Source organism: Talpa europaea (genome assembly GCF_964194135.1).
Source record: "Talpa europaea genome assembly, chromosome: 2".
NCBI lineage: Eukaryota > Metazoa > Chordata > Mammalia > Eulipotyphla > Talpidae > Talpa > Talpa europaea.
Window position 1 is genome coordinate 51766308 of NC_140068.1, and position 20121 is coordinate 51786428.

The following is a 20121-nucleotide window of genomic DNA, read 5'->3' on the forward strand; positions in this document are numbered from 1 at the left end:
TCCTATGCATGCAATATTTGGAAAGTAAGGTACCATTTGATTATTTCCAGTTCAAGCAGTTTATTTTCAAATTGTATGTGCAGCTATCTAGATATAAAATGGAGCTACTTATATAAAAGGCAAAAGAGTATAGCATGAATTCCACTTCAACAACAAACTGTTAAGATCGAATGATATGTTGAACATAGAATGTTTTTATTCTGACTTCTGGATTTTATTTTTATTGTAATTTTTATTGTAATTTTTTGCTTAATTTGATTATTAACCTAAGAACATGTCCTTAGGCTTTAGGGGACTCTGAATCACATGAAATTGTAGGAAAGAGTTTAACTATGTGCACAGATATAGGTTTCTAACAAAAGGTCAGTAACTTTCTCAAAGGAATGTTTTGCCCAAAATATGTTTAGACTCGGAATAGACAGAGAGCAATATGGTGAATGCATGTATTTAAGTGCAATTTATATGAAGGGATTTAAATGTAATACTTTTAAAAACTTAACATCTAAACCATGGTTATTTTACCCTGGTTTGAGTGAGGAAAGCTGAGATAAAAGTATTACATAAAAGACTGACTGAGGGGCCTCCCTGTTGGCGCAGGCAGTTGAGCGCAGCGCTGTGAAACTGTCCACAGCCTCTGTAGTGCCCGTTCGATCCCCTCCGGCCGTGGAGCAACCCACATGGCGAGCAGACCTCTCCTGTCTCCCCTCTGCTCCCCTCAGCTGTGTATTTTGGTCAGTCTCCTGTTCTGTTCCCCACTCTGTCACTCTACCCCAGTTCTTGTATAAATGAATAAATCTTAAAAAAAAAAAAGTCTTATAAAAAAAAGACTGAGAAATTTCAAACATCTTGAATTCTGGTAGCACTTCCATAATTAGGACTTTTACAGTGATAGATTGAAGAATTGTGACCCAGGAATGGTATCCCAACTACTATAATGTCTTTGAAGATAAATATTGATATTCAGTAAATTTAACCAAAGCAGTCATTACTAGCTGATATGACTTATCTTTCTTCCATTCATCATTTCAACTCCCAGTCACTGAACAAAATGATATCACAAAAGTTTAGTCAGTGTCCTAAGTACTGAAAGTAAATGGTATATATAAAGCAAACTGTGTGTGATTGTTGGCTTTGTTTTGTACATTTTGCACTAGAAACTTGATGAGTTGGGAGAGAAAAATTCCGTGCATTAAAAAATGTCATCGCATACCTACTTTTATTGCCATTAGGGATGTACCAGGTAGGGGTGTGGCAGAAGACCACAATTCTTCTTATGTATATGTTTCATGTTCTCATGGAATTTATTGTCCCATATGGGGAGAGAATAATAAATATATACGTAAAATGTGTAATATGTTGGATGGTGTTAAGTGTTGTGGAGAAAAGCAAATATATATATAAGGGAATAGGGAATGCATGAGGCAGGTTATAATTTTAAATAAAGCTATCGGTTATTAGGAAAACCTAAGTACCATTTGAGCAAAGAGAGACCAATGCTGTGCAGAAGTCAAGACTAGAGCATATCTGGTGTCTTTAAGGAACTACAGGGAAGCCATAAAAGTTCATGTAAAGTAGGAAGGGGAGCGAGAATAGTCAGAAATGTGATCAAGATGTGAGAGCTAGTTTGTGTTCTGCCTTCTATGAAGTTTTAAAGAAGTTTGTTTTTGCTCTGAGACTGGAAGTTGGAAAGTTTTGAGCAGAGGAATTCTGTCCGCTGCTATACTGAAAATAGAATATAAGGAGGTTAGGCAACTGTTGCATCTACCCAGAAATGAGCAGCTTGGGTAGAGGTGGTGAGAAGTGGTCAAATTACCTATCGGAAGGTAAAGAAAGCATTTTGAAGGTAGAGGTAGTAGATTTTTCTAATTGGGTAGCTATGGTAAGCAAAATAAAAGAATTTCCCACTTGCTGAGTGAGAAAGATTGTGGCAGATGTGTAGGATTTTATTATTGAACTTTTTTTTTTTTAGATCTGCATCAAAATCTACATAAAGATGTTAGTCACTTGCATAATAAGCCATGGATTCAGGGAAAAGGTCTAAGCTAGAGATTTAAATTTGGAGACTATTCCATATAAGTAGTCTTTAAAGTCATAAACTGGATGAGATTACAATAAAGTCAGTATTGGTGAAAAGAGAAAAACTCTAAGTACTAGTCTCTATGGTATTCACAAGCTCAGATTTCTGAGATAAAGAGGAATCGTAAAAGATTGCAGAGGATTATCAGTGAGGTAAAAGGGAAATCAAGAAAGTGTGGTAAGTGAAAATTATCACGATTTTCTGCCCTCCCACCATTAGCATTAATGATGGATTCCTGCGGTCCAAATTCCCTGATGGCCGGCACCTGGAGTAGGGTGTGGGCATGCATAGGTGGGCTGAGAGACTGAGCTTATAGGGTGGCATCATGGGGACTCCAGGAGAACAGCAGAAGAAACAGCAACGGCAGCAGAAGCAACAGCAGAGAAGAGCCCATGAGAGAACTCAAAAAAACCCAGACAGAGTGAAGATTCGCCAGGGGGCAGGGAGGCCTGCCAGCCTCCTGGCCCCCCTGGCCCCCCTGCCTGCTGTGTACCTGGGTGCCACACAACAAATGGTGTAAAAATCTCCATAAAAGCCTGAAAAGCCACCGAGGCCTCCAGGACTCTCCTTTACCTGTCTGCCCAGATCAGGCTCTGTGCCTTGCTGGCACTGCATGTGGTACCCTAGAAATCAAGTGAAAGAGTATTTCAAGGAAAAAGACTGACCCATAGCTAAACTGCTATTATTGGATAAAGTAAAAGGCCTGAGAATTAGTCATTGGTTTTAATAAGGCAGGGGTGGGGGGTGATTGGTGACCCTGAAGAGCAATTTTGGTGTAATAGTAGCTGAAAAGACCTGATTAAGATGATTTAAGAGAAACTATGAGAAGGAATTGCAGACTACAGATAGAGATTAATCTTTTCTGAGTTTCATTGTTTAAGAGAAGTTAAAATAAATGGGGATGTTAGCTTGAGGGGGAGGTGAGATTAGAGAGATTTATTTGTTAATAATTTGAAGATATTTTAGCGTATATGATATTGACAGGAATGTTCTGGAGTGAGGGAAAACAAGGATGCAACAGGATCACTTGTGTTTAAAGTCCTTTAGGGGGCCCCATAGAGGACATGGCCTGGAGTAGGAGAGGAGAAGGCACTGTAAATGGGCCTGGGTGGAGGTAGCTGGGTAAATGTGGTGCAGCTTCTGGTAGTTCTGATGTTTTTTTCTCTCTGGCATCGTGAGTCGTTGAATCACTTTCAGTATGTGAGAGAAGGTGGAGAGGAGAGATGCTCGTGGTGAGAGAAAGGAGAGAAAAGCCAGCTGGCTCTAAGTACCAATTTAAAGTTTTTTTTGTTTTTTTTTTAAAGATTTATTTATTGATTGATTGATTGATACATACATACAAGCACTGGGTACAGTCAGAAGCGCGGGAGGGTGAGAGAATTCACCAGAGCCAGAGCGGGGAGCAGAGCAGGCAGAAGGACCGAAGTACACTGCTGAGGGGAGCAGCGGGCCGCAGGAGAGGTCTGCGCGCCATGTGGGACCCTCCTGTGGTGGCCGGGGAGCAGCCGGGGATTGAACTGGCGCCTCAGAGGCCGCAGGCAGCTTCGCAACCCAGCGCTCAACCGCTGCGCCACCGGGGACCCCCAGGACCAATTTAAAGTTTGTAGTCAGACTTAAAATGAGATCAGACAGGTTGCTCTCCAGCCATTTATACTGGTGCAGGTACATGTGGGGAGACAATCTAGAGTAGGAATTAAACCAAGTTTTTTTCCAGGCAGGTACAAATCAAGTCCAAAGTAAGGGAGTTGAATGTATGCATAAAAGAGTATAACGGACCATGCAATCAAGCTACCTAAGAAGGGGAGAAAGGCATGAAAATAGGGGAGGAACAGGAAAAAAATTGTTGGAGACCTACAGAGGAGAGTTGGAAAGCTAGTTTGGTGCCAGAAATTCGGAGTCCACAAAGTTGACATTATGGAGAAATCGTACTTATCATTAATGCCAAGATCTCTTGGTATTTCCATGGGAGTGAATGACCTAAGTAGAATGTAGGATTGATTCACTGGAGAAAGGAGTTCCAGAAACTCAAAGACCAATATGTTGGAAGGAAAATCATCCCAGATTGGAACAAGAGTTGGCTGTTAGAGAGAATAATTATAAGCTACAATCGTCAAGGAATGAGTAAAGGTGAACTAGGAATCAGAAGCTGAATGCACTGGAAGAGTTGGTGATTAGTATGATCTAATGACAGGAGATTCAAAGCCAGAGGCTTGAGGGTGAAGGAAGGAAAAATGGTCTAGAAGTTGCACCATGAACCAAGATTCATTTTATCTGTAGGTCAAGCACAGTATAAAAGGAGTGAGAGAATAAGCAGCCACCATTGAGCACTACACAGGTGGCAATACTTAATAAACAATTTAAGGAAAAATAGATTAAAATAGTACAAATTAAAATAGTACAAATTTTTTGAATTCACAAAAAATCACAAAATAAAGTGTATTTGTTTAATGTGGTTAACTAAGGAATTTTACTACTTAGACTTAGTGACTTCTGAAGGAAGCAAAGTATCATTGATTGTTTGTAGATCACTGTTTAAGGTAAGAGAATGTTCAGTATCTGAGAGAGGAGTGAACTCTTACCTGTGACAGGTGGCAAGTAAATTAACTTGATGGGAAAAGGGTAAATACTAGAAATCACTTTTTAAATGGGTCTTTTGAAGGATGGAGATACATTAGCAGAAGTATTAGGCTTAGAATTTATAATTTATTCTAGATCCTTTCTTGGTGATCTAGATGATCTCTACAGAAATTCCTTTGACAACATGAATTTTAATTCAGTTCCAACTTTCTATTAGTCCTACATTTCTGAATGTGGCATTTCGTTATTTAGTGCTTAATTTTATTTATTACTATAGATACAGTTCTGAAAGGGGAAATGTTTTTAAAAATTTATTGCCACAAGTTTCTCTCATTTTTAAATCTAGATTTTACTTTGCTGGCAATGGACATGCCCAGCACAGCTCCATCAGACCTTCAACCTCAGCCAGTTATATCAATGATACAACTTTTTGGCTGGGATGATAACATCTGGCCCCAAGTTGTAGCAAGATATTTAAGTCATTTTCTACAAAATAGGTAAGTGATTTTATTTCAGGTACCCATATATGTACACTAGCAAGGTAAGAACTTCCACAAGTAAAAACTGATCTTTACTACATATGTTCTTACTTTCACAATGCTTTGCTTTTGAATGTATCCAGTATCTTGGCAGTAGTGATAGTAGGAAAAATAACTAAATGTTTTGTGGCCTGCTTTAAAAAAAAATATATTTCTGGTTGTTAAGTTCTTTGATGAGACTGCTTTGTTCTCATCCTGAAGTGAACTTTGTATGCTCACCGTTGTGAAAGAAATTAAACAATTAATATTGCTGAATCTATAAGACACTGTGATATTATTGTAGTTTTAGATTAAATGACAACCCCTTTTACAACTGCATTTTTAAAGATTTGACTCTTAGTTTCTGTGATACTTCACTTCCCTACATGTTGCTTTTATTATCCGTACATATTTCCTACTACATTATATAAGAGATCTAAGGAACTTCAATAGAAAAAAAATGCAATAAAGTTAAAATAGGAATAGTGTAATCAGAAAGATTTGAATAAGATATCAAGATGACAGAAAATAAAATAAATATGCAAACCTACAAGACTACAAGGCTTTCTTCTCCAAGCTACTAGTCAGTGAAAATGAAGAGTGATATAGTTGGCAGTGCATTCTTCTCATAAGGAAGTTCATTAAGCAGAATCATTAAGTCATTTAATTTTACTAAGAAGTAACGTTGAATCATAGCATTATTTAAGCTTTGAGTGTGCAACATTAAAATCAACGTGTGTATGGAACATTAAGTTCATCACTAAGTTCAATAAGTTGTTTTCTCATGGGCTTTTAGTTGTAAAGTAGAGAAGTCTACCTTCAGTTGGTTTACTTTAAGATCCTATCTAGCTTGAGAATTCTATAGTAATAACAATCATTTCATCATTTGCTAACCACTTTTGCTGATATTTAATTTTTGTTTTAAAAATGTAATTACTGTGTTTAATAACAATTGAAGAAATGGAGTTATTTTGGAATTCTGTATGCAAGGTGTTTGATGATGAATGCCTGTGGGGCAGGAGAACAGAAAAGGAGGGGATGGGGAAGGGATTGTTCTGGAGATGCACATAGAAATGTATCTTACCTTTAACTTTTTTCTTACATATATTGCCATGATTGCTTACCCCAGGGCTACTGTTTTTTTTACATGCCATTTCTTTCATTGTTATCTCACCTTGCTAGTTATAAGCCCCTTCTCACTTTTCCTATTGTAGCCTCATTTTTTAAAGTAAGCACAAATTGTTTATCAAAAATTCACCAAAAGCTGCAGAATTGTGTTGCAAAAAGTACATTTAAGTAAAACAAGGTATCAGCTGCACAGCTGACTATGCAAGTATACTTGTCTAATCTTGGAGAAGGCAGCTAATGCTTTGATGTCAGTTTTCTTTTGTTTGTTTGCTTGCTTGTTTTTAATTTAGTTGAGGTAACTTTGGTTGATATCACTGTATATGATTCAGAGGAATAGTTCGCCTCTCAAATGTGTATCACCACACCCCATCACCCCAGCTCACCTTACTTATCCCTTTATTGTATAGTGTTGGGCCCCCCACACTTTGTTTCCACCTTTTCCTACCCTACTGGCCTCAATTCTGCAGTCATATCTGGGCTTTGTTTTTAACTATGTTGGTTTTTACCTCACTCCTTGGCATCTGCCTATATATATGCTATAAGTTGGAAAAGGAAAATAAAAATTAGAATATTACAAATGAAAGTAAGAATATTTAAAACCTCTTTTTGTGTGTATCTGTAGTATTTATTTTTAGCAATATATATCTGTAAAATAAGTGAGCTCAGTGAGTGGGGAATGTTAGAATGTTTTTATTTCTGAAAACTTAATACTCAGGGAACATATTTTCAAGGTTGTGTTTTTGCTTTTTATTTTTAATACCCATCAATTTATTTTTGCAGCATGTTATGTGAAGCACTTTCTCATTCAAACAGTGTATCCTTTCAAGCCTTAACTGTAAGATCATGGATCCGCTGTATTTTGCAAATGTATGTAAGAAACCTCAATGTTCCTGATGATTTGTTCATTGATATCAATCCTGAACAAGCAGTTGGTAAGTATTTTGCTATCTATAGATAGCTAGCTTAATATTTCCTGTTTTGTTAAGTGAATTAATAGAAAATATATTTGAATCAATACAGAAATTTGCTTCCTTTTTTAGCTTCTTTTTTTTTCTTGATATTTTCCCTCTACTATATATACAGGCCTGTCTTCTATTAAGGAAAAAAAGGCAAACAAACTTGGTTCCTCGGAAGCTAGCACCAAAAACTTGCTTTCAGGTGACAAGCTATTTTTTTCACCTTGAAGAAACTGATCACTAATAAAGGAAATGATGAAGTAATAACTAGATATTCTTCTGTGAACATTCTGAAAAAGAAAAATAGCCAATTAGGAATACTTTTATCCCTAATTTTACATTATTTTGTCTTCCTCTTGCTCTACTATTATCATTGGGTGATACTTGTACTTTTTTTTTTAATATTGCCTATAGTCTGGTTTTCTGTAGAATGACTTTTTCTAATCCTATTCTTCATGTCCATTTATAAATCATGTCCACACAAAATCTGGACTGAGCAAATGCTTCACATTTATTTTTGATACGTGGCCGTATCAGTTGACTTTACATGAATAACTAGCATGTATACTTTTGCAACTAGCATGTTCACAGTACATGTTTGTTTTTTAAGTAAAACCATTCCTTAGTGAGAAAAACTTATTTCAAAATTTTTAATTATGTGGAAATTTGAATTTTAAAAGGAAGCACATGATAAATGTTACATTACTGTTCTCCCATCCATATGTATGTGTGTATATATGAAATAAACATGTAAATATTATTATTGTATTTTAACAGAGAAAGAATACGTAGAGCAGTTGGCTGAACTGACAAGGTTGCTATTTAAACTCTCAGAAGTAAAGAATATTTTCTCAAAATCTCAAGTTGAATATTTACCCATACCAGAAGACCCTAAAAACGCACTTACTCTATTCTTTGAGGTATTTTTCATTTATTAATATAATTTTCCAGATCAGTTACATTTGTTTTTCAAAAAGCCATGACTGTTTATAAAGTTTTTCTGTAATATGTGTTCCTTTAAATTGAATCATATTATTGATTGCCTGCTATTATAAAATTCTGGAAGAATAAAAATGTGAATCTAAACTCCAGTATAATTTTGGGCCTCCCCGGTGGCGCAGCGGTTAAGCGCTGGGTTGCGAAACTGCGCGCGGCCTCTGCGGCGCCGGTTCGATCCCCGGCTGCTCCCCGGCCACCACAGGAGGGTCCCACATGGCGTGCAGACCTCTCCTGCCGCCCGCTGCTCCCCTCAGCAGTGTACTTCGGTCCTTCTGCCTGCTCTGCTCCCCGCTCTGGCTCTGGTGAATTCTCTCACCCTCCCGCGCTTCTGACTGTACCCAGTGCATGTATAAACAAAACAAACAAACAAACCAGCAAACAAATAAATAAAGCATGCCTCTATAAAAAAAAAAAATAAAAAAAAAATAAACTCCAGTATAATTTTACTCTTAACAACAACAGAAGAATGCTTTTAATGAAAAATGATCAGAATAAAAAATACCACGTAAAAGCCTCTCAGGTTGATCTAAATTGTAGTTTTATCTCATTGTTGAAATTGCTAGATAATAATATTCCTCAGTTACTTGGGAACTAAATTTCCTTGTGGAAATGGTCCGCTGTAGTTCCAACTTAATGTTTACCACCTGTAGCAAACTGTGGATATTACAGTAAAGTTTTAATGTATTCAGCATAGGACTATTTCATACCATGGTATGACTTAAGGACTTAAAATCCAATCCATTTGTTTTGCTCCATAATGATAGCCTTATTCAACATTAATTTTTAATTATTAATTTTATTAGAAATATATCTTATAAGCCTAGTTGAAGTTGTTAGTGTGTTTGGATTAGTGTTTTTGTAAACTACTCACAGTTAAAAGTTCTTTTATTTTACCATAGTCAATGGTATTAACTGCAATAAAAATAATAACAACAGACAAGCTCTTTTTTATAAATGTGAACTTCCATTAAATTAAAGTACAATTGTATGACATAAATGTCACATAAATTCTAAAAATACTTAGCAATTGTAGTTGTAAAATGCGCATTTCTTTTGAGTCTTTTACTCAGTTGTTGCTTGGATCTCAACTGTAATGAATTAGAAATTTGTGGTATGCTGGGAATCATATTGGACAAGAAAGGAAGGTAGAATCATGAGAGTAGAGTCCAAATTAATCACTCATTCACCACTCAGTAAATAATAGCTATTTGCTAAATGCTAAATTGTATTATGCTAGTATTTCTTCAGGAATTGAAGAACCAAAGAAGTAGTCCATGATCTTAGAGTACTTTTACTTGTCTAAGAATACACAATATACATTGGGTTATGTACTTGTGCCAAGTAGTTGATCAATCATAGGTTAAAAATTCAGAGCATCTCGGTATAAAAAGTTTGTATTTTATCTTGTGAACAGTGTGGAGATTTTTTACATTTTTAAGTAGGTCTGATTTGATCAAATGAATTACCATGGATAACTTACCTTCAGCCTTCATTTCAAAGCATTGCTAATAGTTTTTCAGTCATCTCTTCTGCTGCCTGCTGTACTTCATCCACCCTTTCCCATGACTAAACCCTGAGCCTGGCATCAGCTGGAACATCTAAGAACTCTGACTATCACTATTTCTCCAGTTCTCTGCATGACCTTCTCTACTCACTCTTTTCCAAGCACATCTTCCTCTCAAGATCTCATTTCCTTTCTTGTCCACTTTAATTAAACCTCTGAGGAGACTGCATTTCGCATACTCGTACTAGTGTTCAGTCTTCCATATTTTAGCCTTTGGTCAGACTACAAATCTTCAACTTGTTTTCTTTTCCTTTTTTTCCTTTTTTTTTTTTTTTTTTTGGTCTTATCTGCTGAGAGCTCAGAGAAAAATCACTTATGTGTATTGGTGTCATTTGTGGTACAGTTTGGATCATTGAAATCCACTGTGTATTCCCATAAAGAAAACTTTTACTCTTCTCAAATCCTCTAACCCATATCTAACCAGTCTTCCTGTGATTCTTTTTCAGTTTCTCATCTCTTGCCTATTCTCACCATTGCTCAGCTTATTCTCTCATTTATTTCCACTTCTTCTTCCCACTTCACCCTTCTCTTCCTTGCCTCACATTTTTGTCTCTGCCACCGCCCCATTTTGCCATCTCTCCCTTTGTGCCTCATTGTTCTTTTCTCTTAGGAAGTTAAACTTCCTAATGGCATCTAATGGCTCATAATGAAAATTTAGGAAAAAAATCATCTCATATCACAAAACTGAACTTAAATAATAGAGATCTTACTTGTAAGACTGTGGTAACCATACTTGTAAGTATTTCTTGAGGAATGGGAGATTTGGAATTCCCAATTGTATACTGAATATGAGCCAACCTGTTTGAAAGTTTTCATGTGATTTGGTTGTAAGATCCTTATATATCAGTAAGTTCCATGTATGTTTTCATTAATATTTTGCTGAATCAGACCATGTATAAATAATTGCTGGTGAAATTATTTCTTATTCTTCCTTTAACATGTACCTAAATTATAAAATGTAATATTTAATTTCTTTTTGCTTACATTTAATTGCTGTGATCATATATTGGAAAATTAAGAGTGAAGGCTTAAATGTAAGAGGGGTGTGTGTGTGTGTGTGTGTAGCAAGAGAAATAAATTTTACTTTATTTTCCAAAGTCTGTATTGTATAAACCTTAGAAAGCTAAATCATGTTTTCTGTTATTTATAGGCTGTTGGTATAACTTACAGGAATCTGCAGACACTTTCCGATAAATCTGCCATGGTCACAAAGTCCTTAGAATACCTTGGTGAAATACTAAAATATATAAAACCTTATTTGGGGAAAAAAATTTCCAGTGCAGGACTGCAACTGACTTATGGGATGATGGGTATGTATTCCTGACATTATTAAAATTTCCTTAGGTTGAGCCTGTATGTTCATGGTGGATAGGAATATACTAGTACTCTGGCTAAATCGCTACTTTTTTACAATCAGAATAATCTGGAAGACAGTGATTTAGTTTAAAATAATTCATGTTGGCTTTCAATGAATTTCTGTCTTATTCCACCTCCTTTCATGACTTTTCTGGTTATGCTTGTATTACTATGAAAATTAATTATCAATACAGAAAATAGACCAACAACAATTTGATGTCAATAGTCGGTTGTGAATCGCTTATATTGTAAATACCTAGATAATTTAAATGATTTTTGAATGCTTTTCCATGTTATTGGAATTTAAGACATAAGAAACCAAAACTTTTATCTTTTTTCTTTTCTGTGTGAAGGAGGTCAGGAAAGGATTTATTACAACACTAAAGATATTTATGCTTCAAATCTTGTTTCTCACAATACGATGCTTTCTACTTTCAAAAAGCAATCTTTTACTGTTTTATAACAACAGAGTTCATCCTTCTTATAGTTCATCCTTTCTTAGGAAGTCAGTCATTCAGTAATTTGAATATCTTTGTTCACTAAAACCATGTTGTAAACGAAAAACAGGAACTGTGTAAAAGGAAATGAGAAGGATTTCCTTAGAAGTTTTAAACAGAATTTAAGTTTTTTGTTTTTTGTTTATTATTTCTCTGTGGCTGAAATCTTATATCTGTTTGCTTTGATCTTGTGAACATATGACTAAACCTGATTGGGGCTGCCTGAAACCTTTTATCTTTGTTGTGAAAGATAAAGGAGAATGGGGAATGTGTAAATATGAATGATGTAGAATTGTATTGGAAGTGATAGTAGCAATTCATGCTTTTTAATTTCAGAGAAAAACATAAGAGAATTTATTATAAATTTAGCACCATAAAATGTAGCTTAATAAGTATTGCAGCATTTATTTTGGCTCCGATAGATTTGTATCAAGCTAAATGTATAATTTCAAGGTATTTTTCATTAGTAAGAGATAATAGTCTTATCAGGAACTGCATAATCATATTTGCATTGGTGATCTATAGACCCAAAGCAAAATTTTCCTATTGTATAACTGGGAGCCTTCTTTGTTTTGTCTTATGGTTGATTTTTGACTTAGTGGCAAGTAGATCTGTATTCTTTGCTTTTGTCTAGAAATCAGAGATATGGAATAAGTAAATTGCTACAGCATTGCCCATATACACATTAGAAATTAGAAATATGTAAGTCACTGTTTTCTATTAAAGCTCTAGAAAAATGTAGAGAAAGTCTGATAGTGTTTTGAGTGCATTGAAGTTGAATATACTTACATACCAGTTCCTAACTTGTTCACTTGCATGGCTGCTAGTGGAATGTCAAGAAAACCATATTCCATATTAAAGCATTTGGGGTCATAATCGTAGCTCAGTAATTTTTGAGAAAGTATGACTGATCCATCAATATTATCTTTAGCCTTCCTCCTATTAATAAATTTTTGTTTTTCTCATTCTTGTATCTCTTACATTTTGTTTCCATGCCTTTCCTTTTGATTTTTTTTTGTCACTTTCCCTTTTGTCTTTGTAATTGTAGTTCTACCCATGACCCTGCAGTTCCCAGCCCAAATGTCCCCAACTTTCCTATACCCAGGTGACTTGCTCTCCTTGATTGTCCTTCCTCTGTCCTCTTACAGCATTTTTTGTAGTTTGCTGTTTGTCATAATTACTTGTATTTGGCATGCTCATACTAAATTTTAAACTAACTCATGGTAGTGGCCATATCTTTTGAACTTTCTATTCCCATCACCATATTGTAATTCGAGCAACAAGAACACTTACTGAGTATATTTCTGGAATTTAACAATTTTATATGCATAACTAATAACACAGTATATTTTTTAATATCCCTAAGTGAGCAAAGTTACTTCCTAACAATATTTTACATATACTTTTTAATGATCCTGATCCTCTTATTTTAAAGATATACAGTATACATATAGTTGAAAATAAGTAAATACTTTAGAACTCTTACAGTTCATTCAGTTTTCTTTCCATTGTAGGAGTGTCTCCATACTAGTATTTTTCTATATTTTTTGCCTTATCAGTAAATAATGTTGATAGCCCAAAGAAATATGTGCATTTTTTAAAAAAAGGTACTTTATATATTTAAATCTTTCCTGAATTGTTTTACTTAAAAAATTTTGTTCTCTTTGAATTTTTAATACCACATAGTTCAGTGTTCTTTGCTGACACTTAAAATAATAGGAATCTTCTATATCAGCAAAACAGATAGATCATCTCTGCTTTCTATGAGCTTCATAAAACTTAAGGTCTTCAGCAAAGGACTTTAACCAATGCAAGGGTAGATGATGTGTTTGGAGGCCCCTGCTCTTTATCTAAGACTTATGTGACACCTGAGAATGATCGGAATAATTTCAAATATTAGTGGTGATGGCAGTTACTCTTACAGGCATATTAATATTAGTTAGAATGTGAGTTCATCTTACACTGCTGCCATTCTCAAGTTTTCCACCTACTGGAAAAAATGAGGAGCAAGCCAACATTATTTAAAATATTGCTAAGTGAGCATTGTGTTTCTTTATGAGTGATTATTATATTTTCTTTCAAACAGGAGATTAATGTTGCTGTTTGTTTTTTTAAAAGTGATTATTGATTTTTTAAAACATCAAAAATACTATTCTATAAGTATGTTTTTGTTTTCCTTCAAAACTTGAATTTTAAAATTATTGTTTAATTGTAATGACTTTGAATTTTATCACCTTTTTTGCTTTCTAAGATGAAATAAAATATAAAAGTTTATGTAGTATATTACCACTATTGTTCTTTGGACAAGCACTTAATGAGGTCCTTTTATATTCAGTAAGAAACCTCAGTATTCAGTAATCAGTACTCAGTATTCAGTAAAGAAACCTCAGTAACTATAATATATTCTAATGAGAATTATATATCTATTCTTAATTACTTTATTAATGACAGGGTACTCATTTGTTAAGCTTTACTATCATCAAATGCAGCAATTGACAGACTCCTAGCATTAAAGAAACCATAATATACTTCATGTAGCAAAGAAGTCTGTTTCTCTTCCTTTAGTATCAAAATTAGCACTGTTGACATTAAACGGTGAAAAGATAAAAATTGAAGTTCAAGGCTAACTGCTTGAAGGTTTTGCAGCAAATCCTTTTTTCCTATTTTAATAAGAAAATGTAGATATATTTCTTGTTGCAAACTCAGTTGAAACAGCCTGTAAACTTACATATAAGTTTGAAAATACAAAGAAATGAGGATGTCAAGAAAATAAATGTGGTACATAGCATGATGCGATACAGGGAAAAGTGAGTATGCACACAACAGGCCTACTGTATAATCTTAGCATATTCGTAAAGTTGCATGATAAACTTGCCTCTTGAGTTTCATACCATCCAAAGTGAAAAGGGAGATGGACTTAATTTCAATATCCAATCTATATTGTCACATAATATTTAAACAGATCACATTGTGTGTATGTGAGTGTATATGTATTAAGTGCCAGTTGCTCAGCAAATGTCTGTTTTTCTTAACCCAGAACTCTGAGAGAAATTTATCTCTTTAGTGAAATGCATGATTTGACATAAAAAGAATTCTAATATTGATAAATATCTTCCTATTGCATACTTTAACTTGATCCTATGTCTTTGAATATAGTATTTAGTGAAATGACAAATTTTCTGGTTAAAAGATAATCATAATTGCTATTGCTGCTCTTCTTTGTTAGGAACTCTTGTTAAATCATGGGCACAGATCTTTGCCACCTCTAAAGCCCAAAAATTGCTATTCCGGATTATAGATTGTTTATTGCTGCCACATACAGTGTTGCAGCAAGAGAAGGAGCTGCCTGCACCTATGTTGACTGCAATTCAGAAGAGTCTTCCTTTGTATCTCCAGGTAGAGTAAGAATGACTACTTAAAAGAAAAGAAAAAATTATTTTTCAAACTTGCCTTAAAAGGTAGCTCACAAACTATAGATATAGGGCATATATATATATATATATATATATATATATATTTTTTTTTTAAGATTTATTTATTTATCCATACAAGCACTGGGTACAGTCAGAAGCGCGGGAGGGTGAGAGAATTCACCAAAGACAGAGCAGAGAACAGAATAGGCAGATCGACGAAATACACTGCTGAGGGGAGCAACGGGCTTCAGGAGAGGTCTGCACACCATGTGGGACCCACGCCCGCAGCCGGGGATGGAACCAGCGCTATAGAGGCTGCAGGCAGCTTCGCAGCCCAGCGCTCAACCGCTGCGCCACCAGGGGAGGCCCTAGGGCATATATTGTTAAGGGACATGTTTACATGTGACACTTCCATTGACTGAGTTTTCAATTCCGTTTATGTTTGGCTGTAAAAACGAAGATGGGTAAGACAAAATCACCTTAAGAAGTTCAAAGTTGAGAGAGGAGATACAATGGCATGGACATTTACAGTGGGGTGCTATATTTTCCATCTAGGCCTCAGCTGTCTGGCAGCCAGACTGGGATAAGGAGATAAAAGTGAAGACACTGTAGGGGATATCAGGTATAAAACAATAGAATGTGTAGGAATTGTAGGACTATTCCTGTCAGAGGGAACAGCATGAGCTTTAAAAATATATGACACACTGGGGAAAAGCAAATTATAACCAGAGACTCATATGAGAGGAACCACAAATGGAGGGCTTTATATGCCATGCTAAGAAGTTTGGTGGTGTTTTTCACATGGAAAATGTGGATGAATTTTGAGCAGAGATGTGGGAGTGACCTATCATATTTACATTTTAGAAAGATGATTCTGATGGCAATTTTTAAGATAGTTGATGTGGAAATTAGATTGAAGACTTGAAGGACTGTGAGTAGTTCATTATCTGCAGTTTTTGAACTATGTCAGGGGTACAGAGTCCACACAGTAGATTTTAAGAACAGTTAGAAGCTCTGATCAGAAAGACTTGATGAGTGAGTGGTTTTTCTAGATTCCAGAGTAACTCTTATGTAGATAGAAATGCTGCTCACTGAAATGGAACTTTGTAGAGATACAGGGATAAAGGTAAGAATTGATTTCTGAATAGCTTTAGTTTGAAATGCTATTGGAAAAATATCTGGGTAGTGATGGCCAATAGGCTGTTACAAATAGAACTCTGTCCTTCACAAGACAGGGAGGGGCTAGAGGTATACTGTGTTATTCACTCGTGCCTGATACTGAAGATAAGTGTTTCTTAATTTTGCATGTAGCAAGGGAAGCTGAATGGATATTGATTAGGTAATGAGCAGTCTCTTTCACAAATGAGTTTTATTAGAGTTTTGAGATTTCTAAGAAAATTTAAACTGACTTTTTTTTTTTTTAAGATTTATTTTATTTATACAAGAACCCAGGTACAGGCCAGATGCACGGGAGAGTGAGAGGATTCACCAGAGACAGAGCGGGGAACAGAACAGGCAGACTGACGAAATACACTGCTAAGGGGAGCAGTGGGCGAGACAGGAGAGGTCTGCTGCGCCATGTGGGACCCTCGCCTGCCGGCTGGGATCAAACTGGTGCTGCAAAGGCTGCAGACAGCTTCACAGCGCTGCATTAAACTGCCTGTGCCACCAGGGGAGGTCCCGAAAATTTAAACTCTTAAAACAAAGCATAAAATTGTCCACTAACAGAAAGGTAAAACCTGGGTGCCAACCCCAGAGGGGCAGATAGGTAAAGGACAATAGTGGTCAGCAGGAAAATCTGGAGTGTTTGTCCCATGTGGTCCTCTTCAACCAAAATTATAATAAATTGTAAAAGTTTGAGTTATTACTCATTTGGCAAACTTCACTTAGAGCTGTAGCTTTTATTTCTTTAATGTACTCAGCTCTCCTTTTCAGAATTTTCAAAAGTTAGCTGTTACTTCATCTTCTGACTTAATGTGCTTTTCCTTAAACAAAGCATTGTAGAAAGCGGGGAGGGGGGCCCCATTTTTCCCCCAGTTGTTTAATTACTAGAATTATAACAGCTCTATGCAATTTTTCATTACAAATAAACTTTCGAAATTTCTTATTGGGTAAATAGCTAAAATGGAAACATAACAAACATTTCTAATTTTTTCTCTGGGAAAACACATTTTGATTCACAAAGTGCCAAATTACTAATGAACTTTTGGAACATACTTGTTGCTATGTTGGTGATAGCCTGTGCTTAGGAATATTCAATATTTAGTAATTGGCAGGAAAAAAATCTTTTTCTCAGGGTATTGGTTTCTTTGTAAGTATCAAATACTGTAATCTATATGAAAGTATTTTGTTAGCTTCTATATGGAAGGTATTAAATCAGCAGACATGCAACAAGACATTGTGAGTTCTGTGTGATCTTGAGCATGCTCCTAACTTCCTTAAACCCCAGCTCTGTAAGACCAACTCCATGATTTTTTGAGAAATTTAAATGAAATAGTATAAAGCATGTGGCACAATGCCTGGCATATTGAAAACTCAGAATTATGTGTCATTCATTATTCTGAGACAATCTTTTTTCTTTGTCTCTGTTTGTTAATTTTCTTTTAACTTACAATATTCTTGGCATATAAGATTTTTAGCATAAATTTTAAAGTCCAATTAAAAAAAATGACCAGTATCCTAAGCTGAAATACTGACCTAAAAATGTAACTTATAACTTTATAATTATACATAGACACACACACACATACTGACCTGTGTAATAGTCGTGTTTTCTGAGGTTGAAAAGAAGAAAGAAACTTCCTTTGTCTCCTTATACACTTTCCCCCTGCATGCTTTATCCATGTTCCAAAGACATGCATGTTTGGCTAGACACCACAGCACAGATGTTACCCATGCTTAGCAACTTTAAAACTTCAAACCCCGGCTGCTCCCCGGCAACCGGAGGAGGGTCCCACATGGCGCGCAAACCTCTCCTGCCGCCCGCTGCTCCCCTCAGCAGTGTACTTCGGTCCTTTTGCCTGTTCTGCTCCCCGCTCTGGCTCTGGTGAATTCTCTCAACCTCCCGCGCTTCTGACTGTACCCAGTGCTTGTATAAATAAATAAAATAAATAAATACATAAATAAATAAATAAACTTTTTTAAAAAAAAACTTCAAACAAATGTCATCTAGTAGTAATGAGAGGTGTTCTTGTTTATTGTGATAAGTTGTAAGTTCTAACATGAATGTTAATGCCATGGGCTAAATTGATAATTTCCTAAACGTTGGTTTTTGGGGTTTTTTTGACTTTACCTTTTAGTATTTCTTTCTTTGCTTTTTCCTCCTATAGGGTATGTGTATCGTGTGTTGTCAATCTCAAAATCCAAATGCCTATTTGTCTCAATTGCTCGGGAATGTTATTGAGCAGTATATTGGGCGATTTCTTCCAGCTTCACCACATGCTTTAGGTCTAGGACAGCATCCTGTTTTGTTGGCACTGAGAAACTCAGCCACTGTTCCATCGATGTCATCGCTAAAGAAATGCATTGTACAAGTCTTAAGGTACATCTAAATATTAGAAATAGGTGGTATTTACAATTTATTAATCTACTAGAAGGTAGCAAGGCATCTCAAAAGTATTGGCAACACTTAGGTTTAGAAAGTTGTTTTTTATTTCTGTAGAAGCATTATCTCAAGAATTTATTGAAATGGCTTTTGCTCCTTGTAGCCTAAGACAATGCTCTTTAAATTGCTTCTGTTTTCTCTCCATAGATACTATTTTCCTTATGTGTCTTAAAGAAAAGGTTTGATTTTTAGTTTTTAATAGATTAAGCAATAATTTATTTTATACTGTATAAAATAGAGTGATTATATTTTATAAAATACAATAGTAAGTGTTGTAAATATAAAAAAGAATGCAGTATGAAATCCTATTTTGCTAATTTATTCTGTCTTAACAATTCAGTTTTATTATTAGGCATATGATTAAATGAAACTTCTTACATTTTCCACTAAACTCTATACATTATACTGCCCATTAGAAGTTTAAATAATTAGAAATACCTTTCTTTGTGGCATATTTAGCTTCATATAGAATTAGTATTTAAACTAAGATACCATTTGATAGAAATGATTCTTATCTAGTGTTTTTTCTGTTTTTAATGACTTGATAGTTTTAATGACCTGGTATTATCAATCATGTCTCGTAGAATTCCATGTCTAAAATCTGTTTTCTTTTCTGACCTTTTGTTTGTGGCCTCGTGTCCTTTTACTCAGGTTCAGAAATACTATAGTCTTTGTTTCCTCTGCTTTTACCCTCCTTTGGTAAATGATTGTTCCCTTTTCTTTTCACATCTATCGTCCCTTGTCACATTATACTTACAGTTCTGCCAATCTCCTAACCACTTTCACTCTCTCTAGTCTTCTTCCATGCCAGTCTAAATAATGGTCCTGGATTTACTGTTCTTTAAAAAATTTTTCTATTATCATTATTTCCTTACCCCCAAACCTTCATTTGCTCCTTTTTTCGGTCCATGAAAATGCATTCCCTACTCCTTAGCTTTCCATGATATGTCACTTAACTTTTCCAAACATACTATATATAATGTCATGTATAAAATTAGTGATTTACTTACTATCCCTCTAAATTGCTTTAAAATTCCCCTGCACAAAGCTCTGTTCATACCCCTTTCTCCATTAAAATGCCATTTCTCTGGGCTAAGTTCTGCCTGTGCTTTATAAGATGTACACTGGCTAGCTCAGCATACCATGATTCCTCCTTCATTCTGAAGACATATGCTCTGTACAATTCAATTAGCTAAATCATATTTTTTTTGCCTTGTATTTAAATTCCCAACAAGATTGTAAAAGTCCTACCACTGTGTTTGAGACATTGCATATGTAATTTTAGTACAAACCAAATGATAAGTGCAAAAGAAAAATTTAATTCTTAAGGTCATAAAGATGGAAACCCAGTTTGGGATTCTGGCTCCGTTAGTTGACTTTCCTATGTACTTAGTATACAGTGAAAACATTTTTCACATTTCTAGTTGAAGAC

General features: G+C 35.2%; 1 protein-coding gene across 1 annotated transcript in view; it reads left to right on the plus strand.

Moving 5' to 3' along the window:
- Window positions 1-20121, plus strand: part of MMS22L (MMS22 like, DNA repair protein) — a gene marked incomplete at both ends in the record, with an annotated part of 93266 nt that overhangs the window by 67403 nt on the left and 5742 nt on the right. The window contains 6 exons of the mRNA XM_084258501.1: window positions 5001-5151; window positions 7081-7232; window positions 8034-8176; window positions 10970-11129; window positions 14899-15068; window positions 18415-18626. Of these exons, the coding sequence (XP_084114627.1) occupies window positions 5001-5151; window positions 7081-7232; window positions 8034-8176; window positions 10970-11129; window positions 14899-15068; window positions 18415-18626 (988 nt within the window). The remainder of the gene's footprint in view (window positions 1-5000; window positions 5152-7080; window positions 7233-8033; window positions 8177-10969; window positions 11130-14898; window positions 15069-18414; window positions 18627-20121) is intronic.